The following is a 19,315-nucleotide window of genomic DNA, read 5'->3' on the forward strand; positions in this document are numbered from 1 at the left end:
TGACTTTACACTCAAGCAAACCGTGAAGCAACCACCTGAATCTTCAGATCAGAGTCTTGCTGCACTAATGTCCTCTTCGGTGGAGCGCTGTGTAGTTTCCCTGCTTGTGAAAGTACCCAGCTGGATGATTTTGAGACAGTTGAGCATTCTGATTTTGGATGGGTATGAAACTATTATTTTCCCAGGTTATCCTGTGGTGTGGGGTGTGATTAAGCCAGTCTTACTGCTACTTCTTACTGTCCAGCCGTGACCACACAGATTATGAATTGTAAATTTGAATAATATTAAACATCCTGTAGTGGAGGAGGAGGTGCTGATTCTCTCACATAAGGCACAATGCATGCAGTCATGCACGAAAAACAAAACAAAACAAAGCAACGAGAGCTGAGCTGAACAGAAGATTCACTTTATGCTAATCAGTAACAAATACAGTAATCTTCTGTCTTGCCGCCACCGTCCATGTTAGTTTGGTCTAAATGGGTGCCTATTCGGTGAGATTTGAGGGGAGAGATTGGACCATTGGTCTCATTTACGCTCCCTTTACGTACCAAAAAGAATACTTCAGTTTCAAATGTTGTAAACATCACTGCCCACCTACTTCCAGGTGTATTTTACGTTGGCATTGATGTTAAGCAGTACATCCACTAGAGGGAAGTTCAGGGTCAAAGGTTTCTGACAGCAACAAAAATGGCAACAGTAGAGGAGGTCGTTATAATGTACTTATATAAAAAGACAGAAGTCGTTATAAAAAGACAGAAGAGGCAGCGGGGTAAAAGAGTTCTTTTCTGCCAGAGTTTCTTCTTCGCCATGACCATATAGCAATGGTCGTGTCTCACCTGAACTGTTGGCTACACTGCCCCCACAATTTCCAGTGGTACTGCTCCAGTCTGTCCATACCAGTAAGCTTTTACAGAACATGCACAAATACGGACAAAATGAATGCAGAGTATGGACAGAAGGCTCAGTCTGTATCCGTTGAGCCCTTAACATTGCAATGTTGGCAAATCTTGTAGTCTGGGGTCTTTGATATCTGAGGGACATCAGTTGAAGTAACCTAATGTGTTGGTTCCATTAATGTTTTTTTTTAATATTTGAGATTGGACCATTGGTCATGACTCTCGTTTGTGAGCATAATATAAAAGTTGTGGGCAAATCTTGTATTCTGGGGTATTTGATATCTGAAGATCCTAATGGAACCGGTTGCATTTCAAGGCAGAGTTTTGCCTCATCTATTCCTTTCAGACTCTGAGCAAGCTATGCAGAATCCTTCCTACCCATGTCAGAATGTCAGCTAAAATCTAGACTTAAGACCTTCTGATGTGGTATGGCCTTTGACTTGGGCATTTTAGTGTGTTCTCTAGCCCTTCTAAACCCTAACCTCTGTGCCCTGGTCTTGCTTTCCTGACTGCAGTCTGTGTCTCTTGTTTCCTCACCTTGGCTCTGTGCTCGACCCTGCAGCTTCCTTCTACACTCTGGCAAACTGGTGTAAAGCATCAAATTTCTTTGCTTCTCATGAGTTCAGTTTTGCAGATAGTCCATGTGGAGCTAGGGGGCAGCAGTGGTCCTCTCAGACCCCCCTCCCACCCCTCTGTTTTCTCAGCCCCTCGTGGAGCAGCTGTCCCCATGCTGCCGGGGGTGCAGCTCTGCGGCCTGCTGGAAGAACACTGTGGAGCGCTGGCCGTCCTGCTACTGCCTGTGCGCTCGCCACATCCCAAGGCAAGCTGTAAAATGTTGCACAGCGCATCCACACGCTTCTCCACTAGCACTAGGCCCTTGTTTATGGCAGCAAAAAGTGCGCACCACGCTCTTTTAAAAGTCCCTTTGTGCAAGTTTTTTAGGAGCTTAACAGCTGACCATGGTGAAATGACTTAACTTGGGTTTATTACAGGGCAGATGGTATTGAATATACAGTTACGCACCTACACACAGCAGTCTGTTACTGAAGGGGAATTCTTTTATTTGTTCAAGAAAGTGGTGAGAGTTGTATAAGGACTGTGTGAAGGTGGAAATCTTCTTGGAGGATTTTATTTTTACAAGTAGGTGTTCGTAGAAGACACAATGTTTCAGTTTTAGGATCTGACTGATATTTATGGTCAGTTTTAGGGGTGTTTCTGGACTGCTGGTTATATTTGGGCACAGCTCAACCTTTTTGCTTGCCAGTTGCAGGGTCAGAAAATTCATCAGGTTGGAAGCAGGGGTTTTGGTGTATTAGACTGTATTAGGGTTTATAAGTATTTTCATTCTATATCATCTACCATTGTCTCCCCCACATGTGCTGTCTAAACACATCAGGACTGAACAGTAAAATTTAGTATTTAACGTTGAGCCCTTAACGTTGCTATGTTGGCAAATCTTGTAGTCTGGGGTCTTTGATTTCTGAAGGACATGAATGCCTTTTTTAAGGAAAATGAGAGATTGTACCATTGGTTTTGACTCTTGTTTGTGAGCATAATCTAAATTACGATATGGGCAAATCTTGTTTTCTGGATGTTTAATGTCTAAAGAACCTAATGCCTCATTTATTCCTTTGAAACTCTGTGTAAGCTATTCACAATCCTTCCTACCTGTGTCATCTAAAATGCAGGCTTCTGTAGCTACCATTTCAGTAATTATTAACTGGTTTAAAAAGTTGAAAAGCTTATAATTTTTACTCTGTAAGTTATTAACAAAGAAAGTTGAAGCTAAAAGTTAAGTACTGTATTTTAGGAATAAACACACGTGAAAGTAGTGTGGTATAATTCTATACAACCATAGGCTGGAGGGAATGTACAGCATTGACAGTAGTAGTAATTTGTCACTAATTGTTAATGCTTGTGTGTATCAGCATGCTGCTTGCTGTCAGCAGCCAGAGCCTGAGAGAGCACAATTGGCCTTGGTCGTTCTGGGTGCGTAGATGGCTCTCTCCTTTTTTTCATATCACTTGGGCAGCATGGACATTTGCTAGCGGGCGCATCAGAGCTGGGTACCCAGCACTTTTCTCTGAGTGCATTGGTTGCCGGTAATGCGTCAGCGGCAGTCTGAAAAGAGGCAAGGACTGTTTGCATGTGTCTGAGAAGCCATGTGTCAGTCTATACCCTTCCAGTGTCGGGAGTGTTACATGTAATAGGGGGAGAGTACTAATGAGTGGGTTGTGTAATTGCCTGCCCTTAAAAAAAAAAAAAGAAAGAAATTGTGAATGTCCATGGCCACCTACTGTGATCACGCACTATAGAACATTGCTATTCAGCTTGAAATGTACTTTAAAGATTTCAAAGCAAAGATGCTGCATCACTTCAGAATATATAGTGTCTGCAGTCAACATTTGTGTCTGTACATTTTGCCCAACAATCAAGCTTAAAATATCGTACATATTGAGGTTTTCCTTGTGATTAGAGTGAGGCAGGGCATCATTTAAAACTAAGACTAGCGTCACCACTGGCCAGTGTTATATTGCAGTGTTTGAATCAAGACTTGATTATTTTAACTCATTATTTGTAATTGATCAGAAGTCTTACAAAAAAAAAATATCGCTATAATGCTTAAATAAATAAATTCACAATATGCAAGCTTGACATAACCTGACCATCATAACTTTTGGAAAGATCTATTCTCTTTTTAACTGTAACATGCTGAAAGTCTGCAGTCTTATATTGAAATGTTAGAAGAGTAATATGTATTTGTATACGCTTTGGTACTAGTATTAAGTATTCATTTTTGGCAGATGTTAAAATGTCCACACTGGTTCAGGATTTACATCTGAATAGACTGTTCTCTGGTCTGGTGTGGTGGCCAGATCTTGTCTAAGCTTGCCAACTCTTTGGCTTTCATCACTAATGTATGGATAGCTGCCTGACATTACGTTCTTTTGGGGACAAGGGTGACCGTTTGGGGTCAACCCATCTGGCTCTGGCCAGGTTATCTCTCAGTGTAGTTTCCAGCTGCCACGCTCAGGGTGGGGAAGAACTGATGACTGGTTTAAATCAGATCATCTAGAATTTTTATCTTAAGTTAAATTCTTAGAGATAAATTTATCTAATCCAAGGGAGGTGCATCAATCAGCTCAACTCATTAGATGTGATTTATCCTTGTGCTTGGGATCACTGTCCTGCTGGATGGTGAGGTTTCTCCCAAGCTTTGTCTTCCTGCATTTTACACTATTTATCCATTCTTTGGTTTTACGGTGCCCAGTCCTCACTGTAGAAAAGTATCCCCTCAGCATAATGCTACCACCCCCATACTTCACTTTTGGGATGGAGCTTGTTGAGGAACAGGCAGTATTAGGGTTACACCACACATTGGAGTTTAAACTTTGCCCAAAAAATCTGACTGCAAAACCTTTTCACATACTTTATACTTGATCACTCTGACGCTTTCTGGTAAACTCTTGATGTAATTTAATTAGGGTTTTCTTCAGTGTTGCCTTCTTTCTAGTCACCTTCCTAAATGGGCCAGTTGTGTGCAGCGCTCTTTATATCCTAGGCTGGTGCACCTTCATTCCAATCTCAGCCTTGAACTCTGTAGCTCCTTCAAAGTGATTGTTGGCCTGTCTGGCCTGCTTCTTTCACAATTACCCTTCTTGCTCTTAAGCTGAATATTAAGAGACGACTTTGTGTAGGGAGTGTTCTGTTGACCTTTAAGGGGGTTGAATACTTTCACAAGGAACTATACACAGAACGGAAGTAAAACATTCCTAAAATTCTCTTATGTATGGAGCCACTGGCCCTGGACAGTACTGTCTGTGCTGTTCCTCTGCATTTCAGTTTCCTGTATTCCATACGCAGACCCTGGCTTCCTCACACCGTGGTGGAATAGAGGCCAATTTTCATAAACACAGATGGAGCAATACACTGATGGGTATCTTTAGATTTATGTAAATGCTGTATTATAAAGCTGTGTTGAATTGCAGAATTGTGTGATTGATGTGTCAGCTCAGCTATAGATCAGCCATTACATTATTTTATTTCAGTAGCTAGACAGCCAGCAGTTCTCTATACTTGCCAAGTCTTCTCCATTTTTTGAGACACATAAAAAAAAAAATAGAGACTTCTGCAAAACTAGCAACCAAAGACCACATCCAGCACTAGCTGCTTACACTGTTTAACAGGTTGGAGGGTGTGAGCTTTGGGGCCTGCAGTGCCCATCCTAATGTGTGTGTGGCAGTGCCATGTCTAGCTCAGTCGCACTGGGGTGGGCTTAGGGGGATTGGGCCGAGCAGCTGCAGCCGGGCGGCCTCTGGCAAGCCAAGATTGCCTGCTTGCATTCTATAGAAATGATCCTGCCTCCAAGCCTCTTCTACAGTAAACCCCCCTCCCCTGCCGAGGGCATCTGCTCCCAGTCCGTCAGAGAGGGGTGACTTGAGAGTGGCTCTCTCTTAAACTGCTGCTGACTTACAATAGGTACTGCTTAAGGAGGCTGATTGTCATGACAGTACATGTACAGGTGGTGTGTGCTGAAGCGCTGTGTCTGTTCCCTTTGCACAGTGTTCAAATTGAGATTTTTGCAGCAGAACACGTCCCACAGTTTTCAAGATCCTGACACCATTTCAACTCCAGATTGTTCTGTCTGATTTTGTGTTTCATGCTTTAATACAACTTCCTGATCCCATAGGAATTTATGCGGTGCTAAGGTTTGTGCACCCTTCTGATGTCACAGTAATACAAATACACTAGAAACACTCACACCAACCATATAGGGTACCACAGCCACCACTTGCAACACCCAAGCATCCACTTAAAACACCAAACTAACCACCTGGGTTACAATAGATAGATAGATAGATAGATAGATAGATAGACAGACAGACAGATAGACAGACAGACAGACAGACAGATAGATACCACGGGGAAAGTCAACAAGAGAGCAGCATAATAAAGGCACTTAAAATAGTAGTAAGAAGTGGCAAATAGGGAACAGTAAACCTGACTATAAATACAGCAATATTAATAAATACAGCTATAATATACATAATATAACCCAATTATATAATAAGAAGTACTAGAAAAAGTGATTGCAGTGCAGTAATTACATTAATATAATGTAATATTCAGAATTAATTATGTGTGATGTAACAGTGCAGTAACTACATTAATATAATGTAGTGATGTAAGGCATCCTGGGGTAATAGCAACTGCCAGGCAACTACTAAGCCACAACATAGCAGCAACCTATAATACTATGACAGCCAACCTTGCATCACTATAGCAACCAACTGGGATACCACAACAACCATCCAGTAACACCATAACAGACATCTATTAACAACTTAGCAACAGCATAGCACTTTGCAACACTATAGCAGCCACCTTGGACACCATAGCAGCCACTTAGTGACACCATAGCACTTTGCCACACCATAGCAGCCACCTTGGACACCATAGCAACCACTTAGCAATACCACAGTAACTACCTGGCATACCCCAGCAACCACATGGCACACCATAGCAACCATGTAGCAAAATCATAGCAACTGCAATAAAATGCTAACACTTTAAAGTAAGGTGTGAGAGCTTCAGCAAAGCAGAACCAGTACTAAACAAACAGAGCAGAATGAAATGCCCCCCAAAAGGAATTTGGTACATTTATTCAACCGTAAAAAAAGAAAAAAGGCCAACGTTAAATATACAGAGACAGTAGAACCAGTGGTTACTACCCACCTCTTTTTATTACAGTAATTAGGCTTGCGAGTGAACTCCTGTAGCGCTTTGTGACATGTTTGATCCCTGTAGGTCTCTTTGGCCTAAGTGGTACAAGCTGAGATGCATAATTCTGTATGTTTTATTCACTCATGCATGCAGGGAGTGTAATTCGGAGCCTCTGCTGCTGCTTCCCAATTCACACGGGCAAGGGTAAACAGATGCTTAGCACCAAAACATCACCAAACAAAACCACACATCCTGGAGCCACAGCAGAGTCTGCACAGGCCCACCAAGCTCCCGCTTCTCCAACTCCTGCAGCTCCTCCAGCTCCGGCTTCCCTGTGCAGAGACAGGCCAGCATAGCTGCAGGCCACACACGCACGCACGCACGCACGCACACACACACTCTCTGAGAGTATTAGCACTCAGCATTTTACTATACAAACCAAGAGAGCCCCACAGTCTCCCTCGCCACCTGTAAACAAACCGCATCGTCTGGAAAAGTACACTCAGGCTTTGGGCTAGGACTGCTCTCTGCTGTGAACTGTCTGTCTGATGTCTGTGTGTGTGTGTGTGTGTGTGTGTGTGCTGTTACTGTATAAGCAAATGAACTCTTGAGCAAAACATGTAATTACATTAATTAGATGAAACGTAAGAAGTGTTCTCATCAAGGAGTTTTATTCAGAGCTTTCAAATATAACTGCACACATTAGAAATAGGAGCTGTTAGGGGTGCTGAAAATAACTGCTTATGCTATTAACTATGCATGAAAAGCAGTTGGTAGTGTAGTAGTGTAGTGGGTTACAGTACAGCCCTCCACGCAGCAGACTGCAAAACACTAAGAATAACTGAGGGAAACTCCTGACCCATGTAACTTAATGTAAATGTACACTCTTGTGCTTAAAGGGTTCTTTGAGCGATGCCATAACAAGCTATTTTCATAAAACTATAGAGCTATTTTTATGAAAGGGCTGTGAATGTGGAGAATCTTTAAATTGGTATAACTTTTACATCAACTTCTTTAAGGTTCTTCACACCTATATCTCTTGTCCCAAAATGGTTCTTTATGGAACCAAAAAGTTTTTTTTCTTGTAGCAGCTTTATATTTAAGAGCTGAATCATTTGGATAAGAGGGGTTGTGATGAATGCTGTAAACATCATCATTCATCAACAAACCCCATTATTGGAGCTCGCCACTAGCTCTGATGTTACAGCAACAATGACAGTTAAAAGTGAAAGGACAAACTGGTTAAGACTCTTCATTTAGCTTCTAATGGGTAGATCAAATCCACCTTTATTCTGAGTTGTCTGAACATGAAGGGAAAAAACTCAACAGTCAATCAGACCCTTTTTCTATTTTTTTTTGTTGTTGTTTCTATGTTTACATAAAAACTACTAATACTAAATACCAAGATTTTCAGTGTGAGCTACATTAAAATATTTGATTATGCCATGATTTATCTGACAGACAAAAGACCACCTGAGACCACCAAAATCTTATCTCATGGCATCCCAGTACTTATATGTGCTTAATGTAATATGAATAAAATATAATATAAAGAATTAGTTTTTAACAAATTATATCCACATTTGTCAAACTATATACTGTATGTCAGTTTCATTAAATTTCATTAAATGATATGACATATATAAATACTGTCATGCACCATTTTACAGAAAAGTATGAAAAATTTTAACTTTTAATGTAAAAATAAATAAAGATTCAAAATTATTATTATTTTTTTAATTAGTGTAAGTCATTTCTATTGGTCCATTTATTAGGAAATTTGGGCACACATGTAAACTATTTGTAAACACACATGTAAACTACAACTACCAGATTCACATTATGTGGAAAAGTGAAAAACACCAAAAAATGTAGATACAAGATTTATCTATCTATCTATCTATCTATATATATATATATAAATATATATATATATATATATATATATATATATATATAGATATATATATAGATATATATATAGTGTATGGAAAATGAAATGTAGAACTATGCTTAATGAAACGGCGGTATTTCCTTTATTTTCCTCTTATTTTAGTGTTTGTCTCATTTTCATTGTTTGTTTCTTCTGAAAAGCTCTGACTGTGATAGGGATATGGTCGCTCCATGGCCCCTTGGAGAGAGAGAAGAGGGGTTTACAGAGGCTGAAGCTGTGCTGGCTTCAGTTAGCCTGGGAGCCAGCAGATGGTGTCCTTTCACCAGGGTCAGCGGGGAAGCAGAAAGAGGGGGAAGCTTCTGCCCTACAGATTCCCCCTCAAACCCTCCCTCCCTTCCTGTCTCTCTCTGTCTATCTCGCTCACACACTCTCTCTCTCCCTCTCTTTCTCGCACGCATGCCCAGCAGTGGGCAGAGGCAGCAGTGGCCAGGCAGGTCCAGCTCAGCCCGGCCCCATGCGCTAAGCTGTATTAAAAACCTAATTAAGTTGCGTGCCAGTAAATACGGGGAGGTTATTGGATTTGCTGCCTTAGCTGCTGGATGGCCTTCTAATTTAATCAGACCCCTGTCGCTCGTCCAGCTTCAGACAGAGCTAGAGTTCACCCCCTTTTTTTTCACATCTTTCTTTGGATTTGGAGTCCGGTGCGCGCTAATATGCCGATTCACCAGGCAGGCGGTGTGTGTGTGTGTTGGTGTGTGTGTGTGTGTGTGTGAGGTACAGAGGGGTTTGACCTGCTCTTTTGCGACACGCGCTCTTTTTGTGCTGTGTTTGATGGTGCAGATTAAGGGCAGCATGATTGTGTAATAGGTTAATGCACTGGGTATGCCTCCAGAGGTGGAGATGTAAAGGTGCTCACTGTGTGCGTGTGTGTGTGTGTGTGTGTGTGTGTGTTTGTCTGTGTGGGTGTGAGGGAATTAGCTACTGAATTACACAACCTGCTTAACTGTGTTAGTACACTTGACCTCAGGCTCTGCCTTTGGCTGCTGTTCCTGACTACATATGTGCAGCAGGAGTTTCACCACTGTCAGTGTGGCCCGAAATGGACCTGCCAAAAAAATGCAATACTGAGTAGAATGGAGAAAACACTGATAATGTGAGACAGTGCTTTTAAAATGTTATTTTTGTAGCATGGATATCATGAATAGAAATATAGCGTGGCTCGGGAAGCCATAGAAGATAATGATGCTGTCATACTTATTACATACCTTTTTTTACCATGACATGAAAACACCAGCAACAGTGGTGTAACAGGCCGGAAACCACCTGTGGATTTTTTCCCATGCATTACTATTATTTTGTAGATTTTCTAGTGTGCATACAATGGCTGGGTCGGTCTAAATCAGTATAATAAGTAAAATACAGTTTTTACTATTCAAGTTTTAGCAACTTGATTACAAAATACAATTTTGTTACAAATGAAATTCTGTGAGATTCTTGGGACGTCTTGCATGCACCGCTCTTTTGCAGTCCTGCATGCTTGAGGCAGTTCATAGTGGGTTTTGCGTTAAGTTTCGGATCATTATCCTGCTGTAGAAGCCATTCTCTTTTCATCTGTAGTTGTTTTGAGATGAGATGTTTGGATGATGTTTGGTTCCAGAATTAGCTGGTATTCACTTTTTAACTTTTCTTCCCTTTACTAGTTAAATAGTAACTGTGCCACTGGCTGCAGTGCAAGCACAGAGCACGATCAGTCCACCCCTGTGCTTAATAGTTGGAGGAGTGTTCTTTTCATGAAATTCTGCACCTTATTTCCTCTAAACATACATAGGTGTTACCGCTCAGTAGAACAGGTAGAACAGTGCTCCACCAATCTGAAGTCTGATAAATCTTTTTAGAGGTCTTTTGCATTAACACAGGGGGGTTCATTTGTAGTTCTCTCTATGAGCAGTTCTCTCAGAAAGTTGTCTTGGTCTTTCAGATCTCAACTTGACCTCTACCAGTTCTGTTAACAGCCATTTCTTAATTACATTATGAGCTGACGACTTTCTGAAAAACAAAAGCCTTTGCCTGCTTTGTTAACATCAATTATTTGAATTTCAGTGCTAGGCTGCTGATTAGAGCTGCTGATTGTTTGGGACAGAATTTGCGAAAGCATTGCATGGCCTGGCCTTTTCTAACTAAGCTAATTAACATCAGAAACCTTGGTAAAAGGGCTCAAATCACCAGGAGTGCCCAATATTTTGCATTGTGCTCCTTTAATTCTTTCCTCTTTTAAGTTGTTCAAAACAAAAACAAAACACCAGCCTTGCTTAGAACGTTGATAGGATGGTTTCATCTTTAACTTCAGGCCTTTTGGAGATAGGTCCATCTTCTTCTCGCTGAATTACTCACAGTAACAGTGACTGAAGGTGCTCAAACATTTGCATGCCACTGTAGCAGTCCTGCCTGCATGTGTGGAATACTTCTCCTACTACATGGCAATCTCATCTCCTCAAAACTCAAAACTTGTTTTTGTAGGCCCAAACTCTTCTGACTTACTGTAAAGTAAGTACTGGAGTTTACATATATGGACTGACCAGCAGAGATGCCACCTGTTATTCCAAACACCAGAGCGCACATTTATATTTCCGCCTTGAGGCGCTTTACCCATATACAGTGTAATGACTGTATTGTCTTCCTGGGTCAAGGAACCATTCTTCTCTATTTCAGAAAACCAGGTGGTGTACTTATAAAACCGTGGTGCTTAAAAAAAAGGAAAGAAAAATAAATAATGGTCTTTATCTCAAAACTTCCATTTTTTGTATTCATGCCACCTGTCTTGGTAAACAAAAATACCATTTGATCTGCTGCTAACGTCTTGGTGCCAGAGACAACAGTTCACGTTCAGAGATCCTGTGGAGTCCATGCCTCGAATGGTCAGATCTGTTATGACGGCACGAAAGGGAATCCAGAGCATATAGGGAGCAAATTATTATTATTAGAGAAATTAATATTTTAATAACAAAAGGTCAAAGTTAGGCTCGATTGAAGTTAAATGTCAGCTATACTGAACTACTGCTGTTATATGGTGCTGAACTTGACTGGACAGTAGTGGTGTGTTGGGTATGGAAGGGAAAAAGGGCTGAGGCAAGACAGTTTGCTCGGCGCCAGGCTCTGGAGGTGGGCAGCAGCAGTGGCGCCAGCCCCCACACAGCAGGGCCTTAGCCTGGGACAAGCTGCCCACCACAGCCCTGCTAACAGCTCTGTCCAGCTCACAGCAGGGGGCCTGAGAGAGAGACAGAGGACAGTAGGAAATTAAGGAAGGTGAGAGAGACAGGGAAGAAAAGAGCGAGCGAGAGAGAGAGCGCTATGCTTTCTGCAGAAGCCAGTCTGAGCAGCCTGTTTCAACTCTTGCACAAAGTAGGGATAAGAGAGAGGGGGGGGGGGGGGGGGGGTAAGGAAAAAAGAGGGAGAAGAATTCCAGTGAAAGGCAGATCATTGTCAGGCGAGAGGGACCCAAACTTGGAGCGCTCGCCCACCGCAGCCGGCCTAAGCAGCCTGCTCTAGTTCCCACAGGAACAAGCGAGGGATAAGTGGAAGGGTGGGGGAGCAGAGAGAGAGAGAGAGAAAGAGAGAGAGAGAGAGAGAACAGGGCCTGCACAGACGGCAGTGGCCCCAGCCAGCAGGAGCAGGGCATCTGTCTTCCCCCCCTCAGCAACAGCTAGAGGCCTCCCCTCTCCCCTCGCTCTTTCTTTCTCTATCTCTCTCTTTCTCTCACTCTGGCACGCTGCTATGGAGGGAGATCTGGGACAGGCTGGAACGTGGGCTTGGAGGGCGGGCACCACAGTGGGACTGAAGAGTTGCTGCAGGAATCTGAGAGTTTAAACACATCACGGTCATTAAAAGCGAGGGTGGGCAAAAGATCTGATTTACCCTTACTCCAAATATAGTCAACCAGACTTACAGTCAACCAGAAACACATTTGGTGTCTAAGGTTTGATGTCTAAAATTGACTAAAGGCAGGTCACATACCTGAAGATGTAGCCTTACACTAGAATTTTATCACTGTCACGCGAAAGCCTCGTATCTCCACATAGCAACTTTACAGGACAAAAATAAAACCCTTTTAACTTTTAGTCAGTGTAAAATGATCCAAGTCCAAGTCATTTAGGAGCATTTCTATTAGTCCATTCACCATGAAATGAGACATTTGTGATTGACAGAAATGGAGACACAAGGTTTTTGTGCAACAGCGACAATTTGCTCTGTACTATCTATGTCTGTTTTATAGATTGTGTCATGCAGTGTCAGAAAGCACCTAAGCAAGTGTATTTGACATTAAATGGTGACTCGTGAGTTTAGGCAAGTGTGTGATGAGTTACACCAGCAGTTTGCACAATGCTTTAGCTTACTGTATTTGGAGAATTTCGTGCCAACTTGGCAATCTTCCAGAGGCTACATACAACTTAAACAGCTGCCTTGTTGCAGTAATGTTTTTAGCATCATCTTTAACATCAACTTCAGCATCACTCAGGGGTGCGTCGCCTCTGTGACCTACACGTGACCACTGTCAGCAGAGGAGGAAAAAGGGGATATCAAGGAGCCTTGTTTTGAATCTTGAATTGTGGATAAGCCAGATGTCTTTTCTCAACCCACAGTTAAATTCACTAACTGATCTAATCCACGAGGTAAAGAACAGAGCTGTATGATCACCACTGGTGTTTATAAGGTCATTTCCAATAATAACAAATGGAGAATTTATTTATCTGGCTCCCAAGTGGTCCAGCTGTCTAAGCGTTGAGAGATCGCTGATTTAATCCCTGGTGATGCCACTGCAACCCATGTCTAGGGAGTCCCAGAGAGCATAATTGGTCTTGTTCTCTCACTCCCTTCAGCTGATGTAACAAAACTAGGAGCAAAATATGCAGTGGGTGGCTTCATGTGACTCTGAGGAAGCAAATCTGCATGCTAGCCTTCCCCCATCCATCACTGGTGACCTTGTGTGATGGGGAAAGCTACTGGATGGGAACTGAAAATGGATCACATTTGAGGTGGTAGAATTATATATATATTTCTGCAGAGTTAACTTCACAAAGTAAACTGTTTTAATGTATTAAATAATCACAGTAATACACTAGAGATTGTGCTATACCATGAGTGGCCAATATCTCCCAATATAGCACTGCCTCTTGTGTATTATTGCATAATTAAACACATGTAGACCTGTATTTCAGAATGCTTCTGTGTACACACACTCTTACACATGCAGATATTCGTTCCTGTAAATGTTGAGAAGGGTTTGCAAGCTATTTAGAATGAAGTGCAGTATTTGATGGCTAACACACAGTGGTGTGTAGCAGACAAAGCAGACAGTACTAGTGTGCATTAACTGTTGGTGAGTGTATGTCTCCTGATTGTAGTGCAGTGATAGCTGAGTTGTGTGTGTTTATTTGTTTGTTTGTGTGTGTTTGTGCAGACTGCAGCAGCTGGACCAGCATTGTCAGTGCAGCGCTCAGCAGGTGCTGGATCTGCTCAGCAGACAGAAGCAGCTCATGCAGGAGAGGCAGCTCCTCAGTGAAGAAATGCAGAACCTCCGCATTCAGGTCAGAATCCCGCTCTCGCCAGGTTACTCTCCCAGTTTGGCCTTGGTTTTAATAAGTCTGCATGTGGTTCAAGAGACAGTTCAATCATTTTTTTGTCCCACCAAGTACATATTGTCGCTGTCACACAAAAAACCTTGAAGCTTTAAAACGACAACTTTACAGGAGAAGGGAAATACCTTCTTCACTATAAGTGGAAGTCACTGTGAAAAGACCTTTTGGAGCATTTCTATTGATCTATTCATCTTTTTTGAGATTTTTGACACAATGATGAGAACAACTGCCAGATTCACATTATGTCACAAACTGAAAACTGCAAATACAAGGTTGCGAGATAGAAGCACACACTGGCAGCCAAAGAATTGCTCCCCATGACTACTGTACCCTAATGTTTCACACCTGTTTATCCTGTCCACATAAAGGAGGAACACCACAACAAATAACTGAGAAAATGCTGCTAAACACTATCAACTGTTACCATTAGTCTCCGGTTTTTACATTTGACTGGAATTATTCAAGAAATACAATCTCTAAGCAATTCCACTTTTATATTTATCAGCACTCTGTACACTCCTTACAATGCAATGTCTTACTTTCCTAAAGGGTTTTCTTGTCAGTCTGTAGCATCTCGCGTTGTCTTGTGGTTTTCCTCTTTACACTGTTAAAAATAGGTGCTACAAAGGTTCTACTATTAAACCACTGCTCGCCCTATACAGAACCATGTTTGTGAAAGAGATGTGTGAGTGTGAAGAGCTTTTAAATTGGTCACTTGACCCATTACAAACACAGGTTTGGTCTGGAACCAAAAGTGGTTCTTCTATGGCATTGCACAAAGCACCTTTGTTTCACATGAAAGACAGCTGATGAACAGCAGTGTAGGACATGCATACCTGTGAGCAGTTCTTTCTGTCTCCAGTTATAGACTGTATAAAGTACATAGACATGCTGTATATAGTCCAAAAGGTACAAATGGGTTCCATTTTTTCATTTTTATTTATGCATCATTTGAATCCAGCAGCTTTTCTGTACTTTGTCTGAACATTTTTTAATAAACGTACAAATAGAAATGCTCTGAAATTTCTGAAAAATTGACTATGTTGCAAATTATTTAACTGTATTTAACAATGTACGCGACATGGGCAAAAATATTAATACAACTGCTCATTCATGGTTTCTTCCGAAATCAAGGGTATAAAAAATAGTTTATTCTGCTTTTGTTGTTTAGTAACTGTCTCTACTGTCCAGAGCATTGCTGTGAGGATTTGATTGCATTCAGGTCAGAACGTTGGATGACCCCCACCTCATCCCCAACTCCCTAACTCATCCCAAAAGTATTGGATGGAGCGCCATCATTCCATAGAATACAGTTCCACTGCTCCAGAGCTCAATGCTGGGATGGTTGAATCCCTCTATTCCATTCCTGGCATTAGGCACATGCCAATAGGTTCATGTTTACCTGTTCCTGAGAGTCCTTTTCTATTGGCAATACTTCTCTACAGGAACTAGACAAGCTGGGTGCAACCTAAAATAGATGAATACATTCCTTAAAAGTGGTGTCCACAAACATTTGGAAATTTGGTGATAGTGAAGAAGCGTTTTATGTGTGTTTTAATGGTAAAAAATGATATTATTTGAAGTGATCATTCTAAACTTCAATTATGTCCCAGTATGTGTCCAGCCTTGTTACTGGAACCTGTTTATGCCCCTAAAAGAAGACAAAAGCCGATTCTAACTATAACCATCATTTCAATAAGCAGTAAATCACTGAGGCACAGCCGGAGAGCAGTGATTTTCCCACAGGGTAAAAAAAAGCTTCTGCACTGTGGGATGTAACTGCTGTATAATTATTACTTATAATTATAATAATAAGAATAAACCAAAAGCAAGAGTGTCACCAGTACAGGCATAAAATCAACTAAACTTAAAAACAAAACAAAAAATGAGGCTTTAAACAATGATATCATTGAATATTCTGTGCTTTTACTGAATGAGGGGAAGGTTGTTTATTTGTGGAATGTTTCTCAGTCAGCAGCACATTCTGTACAGCTCTGCCATGTGGGAGTTTTACTGAGGATCCCATGTTCAAATCTACAGGAACAGTTTAGCAGCAGTTGGTGCGCTTAGAGAAACTGATAACTTACCACCCACAGGCCTGTTGTAGGAACTCTCCATGGTGCTGAACGTCATCTGGTAGTCTAGTGCTGAGCGTTATTATTACTGAAATTCAATATCACAATAGTTTTCAGATATTTCACATTATCACCACATGAGCGGGTATTTAAGCTTATTTTGCATGAATAAAGGATAACGATCTGTGCTTACAAACTCTTACACTCCTGGTAAAGCTTTAAGTACCGCTACAACTCAAAATCAGTATACTGATCTAGACCAGATACCACCCAGTTCTACTTCTTTACTTCTTCACTTATGAATGATTACATCATAGTAATCTGAAGACTTCTTATTCTCAACACTTTCCTTCTGTCTCCCGAGTTTCCTTTCATTACCGCCGTTCAGACAGGCTGGATTTTATCATGTCCGAAAATGATGGAAGTCGTCGAAAGTTTCGATCGCAAATGGCGTCGTTTAAATCCAACTGTGCTGATAGCAGGTTTCAACTACTTCCACGTCAGCTGAAATAGAGAAAGTGGTGGGGTGGGAGTGAGGGAGAGAGACAGAGAGAGAAATCGAGAGAGAGCACAAGCAGCACAGCAGCTGGTAGCCATGGCTGCACATCACGCAAGACTAGGCGCCCACAGATGCTCATCCAGATTGCTGCTAGAGGCGCGTCAGCAACAGACAGTGACTAGCCGCACGCTGACATCCGTAGGAGATTATGGCAAACAGAGCGCCTCTCCACAAAGCGCCCGCACTCATGGCTCCGTTAATACTGCCATGCTGTTGTTTTGTTAGGAGACGGAGAGGAGGAGAGAGTTAGCGTCTCCAGCTCTCCGGCCGAGCTTTTCTTTAAGAACATCCACATGCTCAGCGGAACGAGTCCTTGGAAGAGTTCAAACTGCTTATGCGAGGAACTGAAAAGACACGTTTTGTTGTGAAGCGTTTTTTTTAGTTTTTTTTTTAGGTGCTTTAGCAGAAGGAACAATGTTCTTAGAACTGACGAGCAGAAGAGGAATACAGGAGTACTTCTTTAGACCTACGCTCTGCCTGCTGAATCTGTAACTCGCTACTACATTGGAAGAGGGGTGCAATCCACAAAGCTGCATTATATGTCCGTGAATGCATCCATCTACTTTAAGTTGCACCCATTACTGACATAGATGTGCAAATGCACACACACACACACACACAGCGAGTCCCTGTAAAGATGCACTGCAAATAAAATAGCTGTATACGCTGTATAGGAGCCAATGTGTCATCAACATGACGCTCAATTTAAAGTCAGAGTCGATATCTCAAGAATTACAGCCTGCCTTCTTCAACACCGGCCTGTTATCGTGTAGGTAACCCTTGTGCCGCCACAACTGGGCATTGAGTTTCACTGGTTCTGCTTTCTTGGAGCACTTTTGGTAGGTACTGATCACTGCATACCTGCCTGACCCAGTCATCTAGCCATTACAGTGGCTCAGATTCTTACGCTTGCCCATTTCTCCTTCTTTTAACACATCATCTACAGTGGCATCTGTCAATGAGTGGAAATATTAGGCAGCAAGTGAACAGTCAGTTATGGCTGGTTGGTGTTTACATCAGACAACGCTGTTAAAAATACTGAATGAATGGAACCTTTAAGCACAGGGAAGTCTTCCAAGTTTTGAAGTTTTGTGCTTGTAGAGCGGATGCCACAGATGAAGATGATAAATCGGGGTATTTCAACTCTCAAAGGAAGCAGAGCAAAGTTTAGCAGGACGAGTTTAGCACAGTCCCTTTACTTCTCACTATGAGCAGCTCATTCTGTCACTCTGTCAAAACAGGAGGATGAACTGAACTGTTTGTATTTCTTCCTGTCTCTTCAGTTACCAGCCGAGAGGAGAGAAGATTTCCCAACAGTGTGAGGGTGTCTCTCTATCGCGCCCTCTCTCACTCTCCTGATGACTGTAACCAGCTTTGGAGTTCATCTGATCACCGTCAGTCCACCATCGCTGCCCGTTAGCTCTGATAAATCACGGTGAAGGAGGGGGGGGGTTGGGGGGGTGGGCGAGGGAGTTCGGTGCGAGTTTGTGCGTGTGATGGCTGCAGGGGTCCGAGTGACATCACAGTTCATGCTGGGAGCACAGCAGCAATGCTGGCTCCTCGTCATTGACACTGTGTCAAACACACACACACACACACACCCCACACCTTCTGCACTCCCTGCTACATGGATTTGGTAAATTACTTCCACGACCGTTTATTATACCAGTGACACTTGTGGTATGATGATTTTGATGGTACTATTTTATACTTATTTATTAATAACAGGTGTTTTATGGTTTTTATTTGTCTGTTTTGTGAACAATTTCTGGTTGTCAATAAATTTGTCTTTTAAAACTGGATTTCTGGATCTTGTCTGTATCTAGATTTAAATGTAAAAACAGAACTACTCAGCTATAGGCAGAATATAATTTTATGATAATGACCTAACCTTTTTATCAGGCCTTATGGACAAAAGTATTGGGACACCTGCTCATAAATCAAGGGTATTAAAAAAAGAGTCTATCCTGCTTTTGTTGGAGTAACTATCTCTACCATCCAGGTAAGATGTTCTACTGGGTTTTGGAGAATTGCTGTGAGGATTTGATTACATTTAGCGACAAGAGTGTCAACAGTTCCACTGCTCCACAGCTCAGTGCTGGGGGGCTTTATACCCCTCTTGCCCACGCCTGGCATTAGACATGGTGCCATATAGTGCAAAGCAGCTTTACAGAAATACAGTAATGAAACAAAAGGTTGACAAAAAACATCCAAGACCTCCGGTGAGGAAGCCAGAGACAACCATGGCAAGAAATAAACAACCCACAAGGCGGACCCTTCCTCCTCTAGTCAAAACTACTTATACATTCTTGATTAAAAAAAAAAAAAGTTACCATATCACCACATGGGACTGTGTTGCACATCTGTGTCAGCAATGGATGCAACTTAAAGCAGCTGAATGGATTCATTAGAGGGGGGGTCCATAAACATTTGGACATAGTGCTAATAAATGTTAATTTTAATAACAGTAATGTTTTGATGGTTTTACATTTTGAGGGTTTCTGTCGTCTGTTGTAAGTGGGCGGTACAGTGGT

General features: G+C 41.9%; 1 protein-coding gene across 1 annotated transcript in view; it reads left to right on the top strand.

The window, feature by feature from the left end:
• Window positions 1–18,221, top strand: part of sdccag8 (SHH signaling and ciliogenesis regulator sdccag8) — a 76,867-nt gene extending 58,646 nt beyond the window's left edge. Inside the window, exons 18-19 of the mRNA XM_072677735.1 lie at window positions 13,970–14,096; window positions 18,065–18,221. Of these exons, the coding sequence (XP_072533836.1) occupies window positions 13,970–14,096; window positions 18,065–18,103 (166 nt within the window). The 3' untranslated portion in view covers window positions 18,104–18,221. The remainder of the gene's footprint in view (window positions 1–13,969; window positions 14,097–18,064) is intronic.
• The last annotated feature ends 1,094 nt before the right edge of the window (window positions 18,222–19,315 follow it).

The sequence above is a fragment of the Salminus brasiliensis genome, chromosome 4, assembly GCF_030463535.1.
Source record: "Salminus brasiliensis chromosome 4, fSalBra1.hap2, whole genome shotgun sequence".
In the NCBI taxonomy this organism is placed as follows: domain Eukaryota; kingdom Metazoa; phylum Chordata; class Actinopteri; order Characiformes; family Bryconidae; genus Salminus; species Salminus brasiliensis.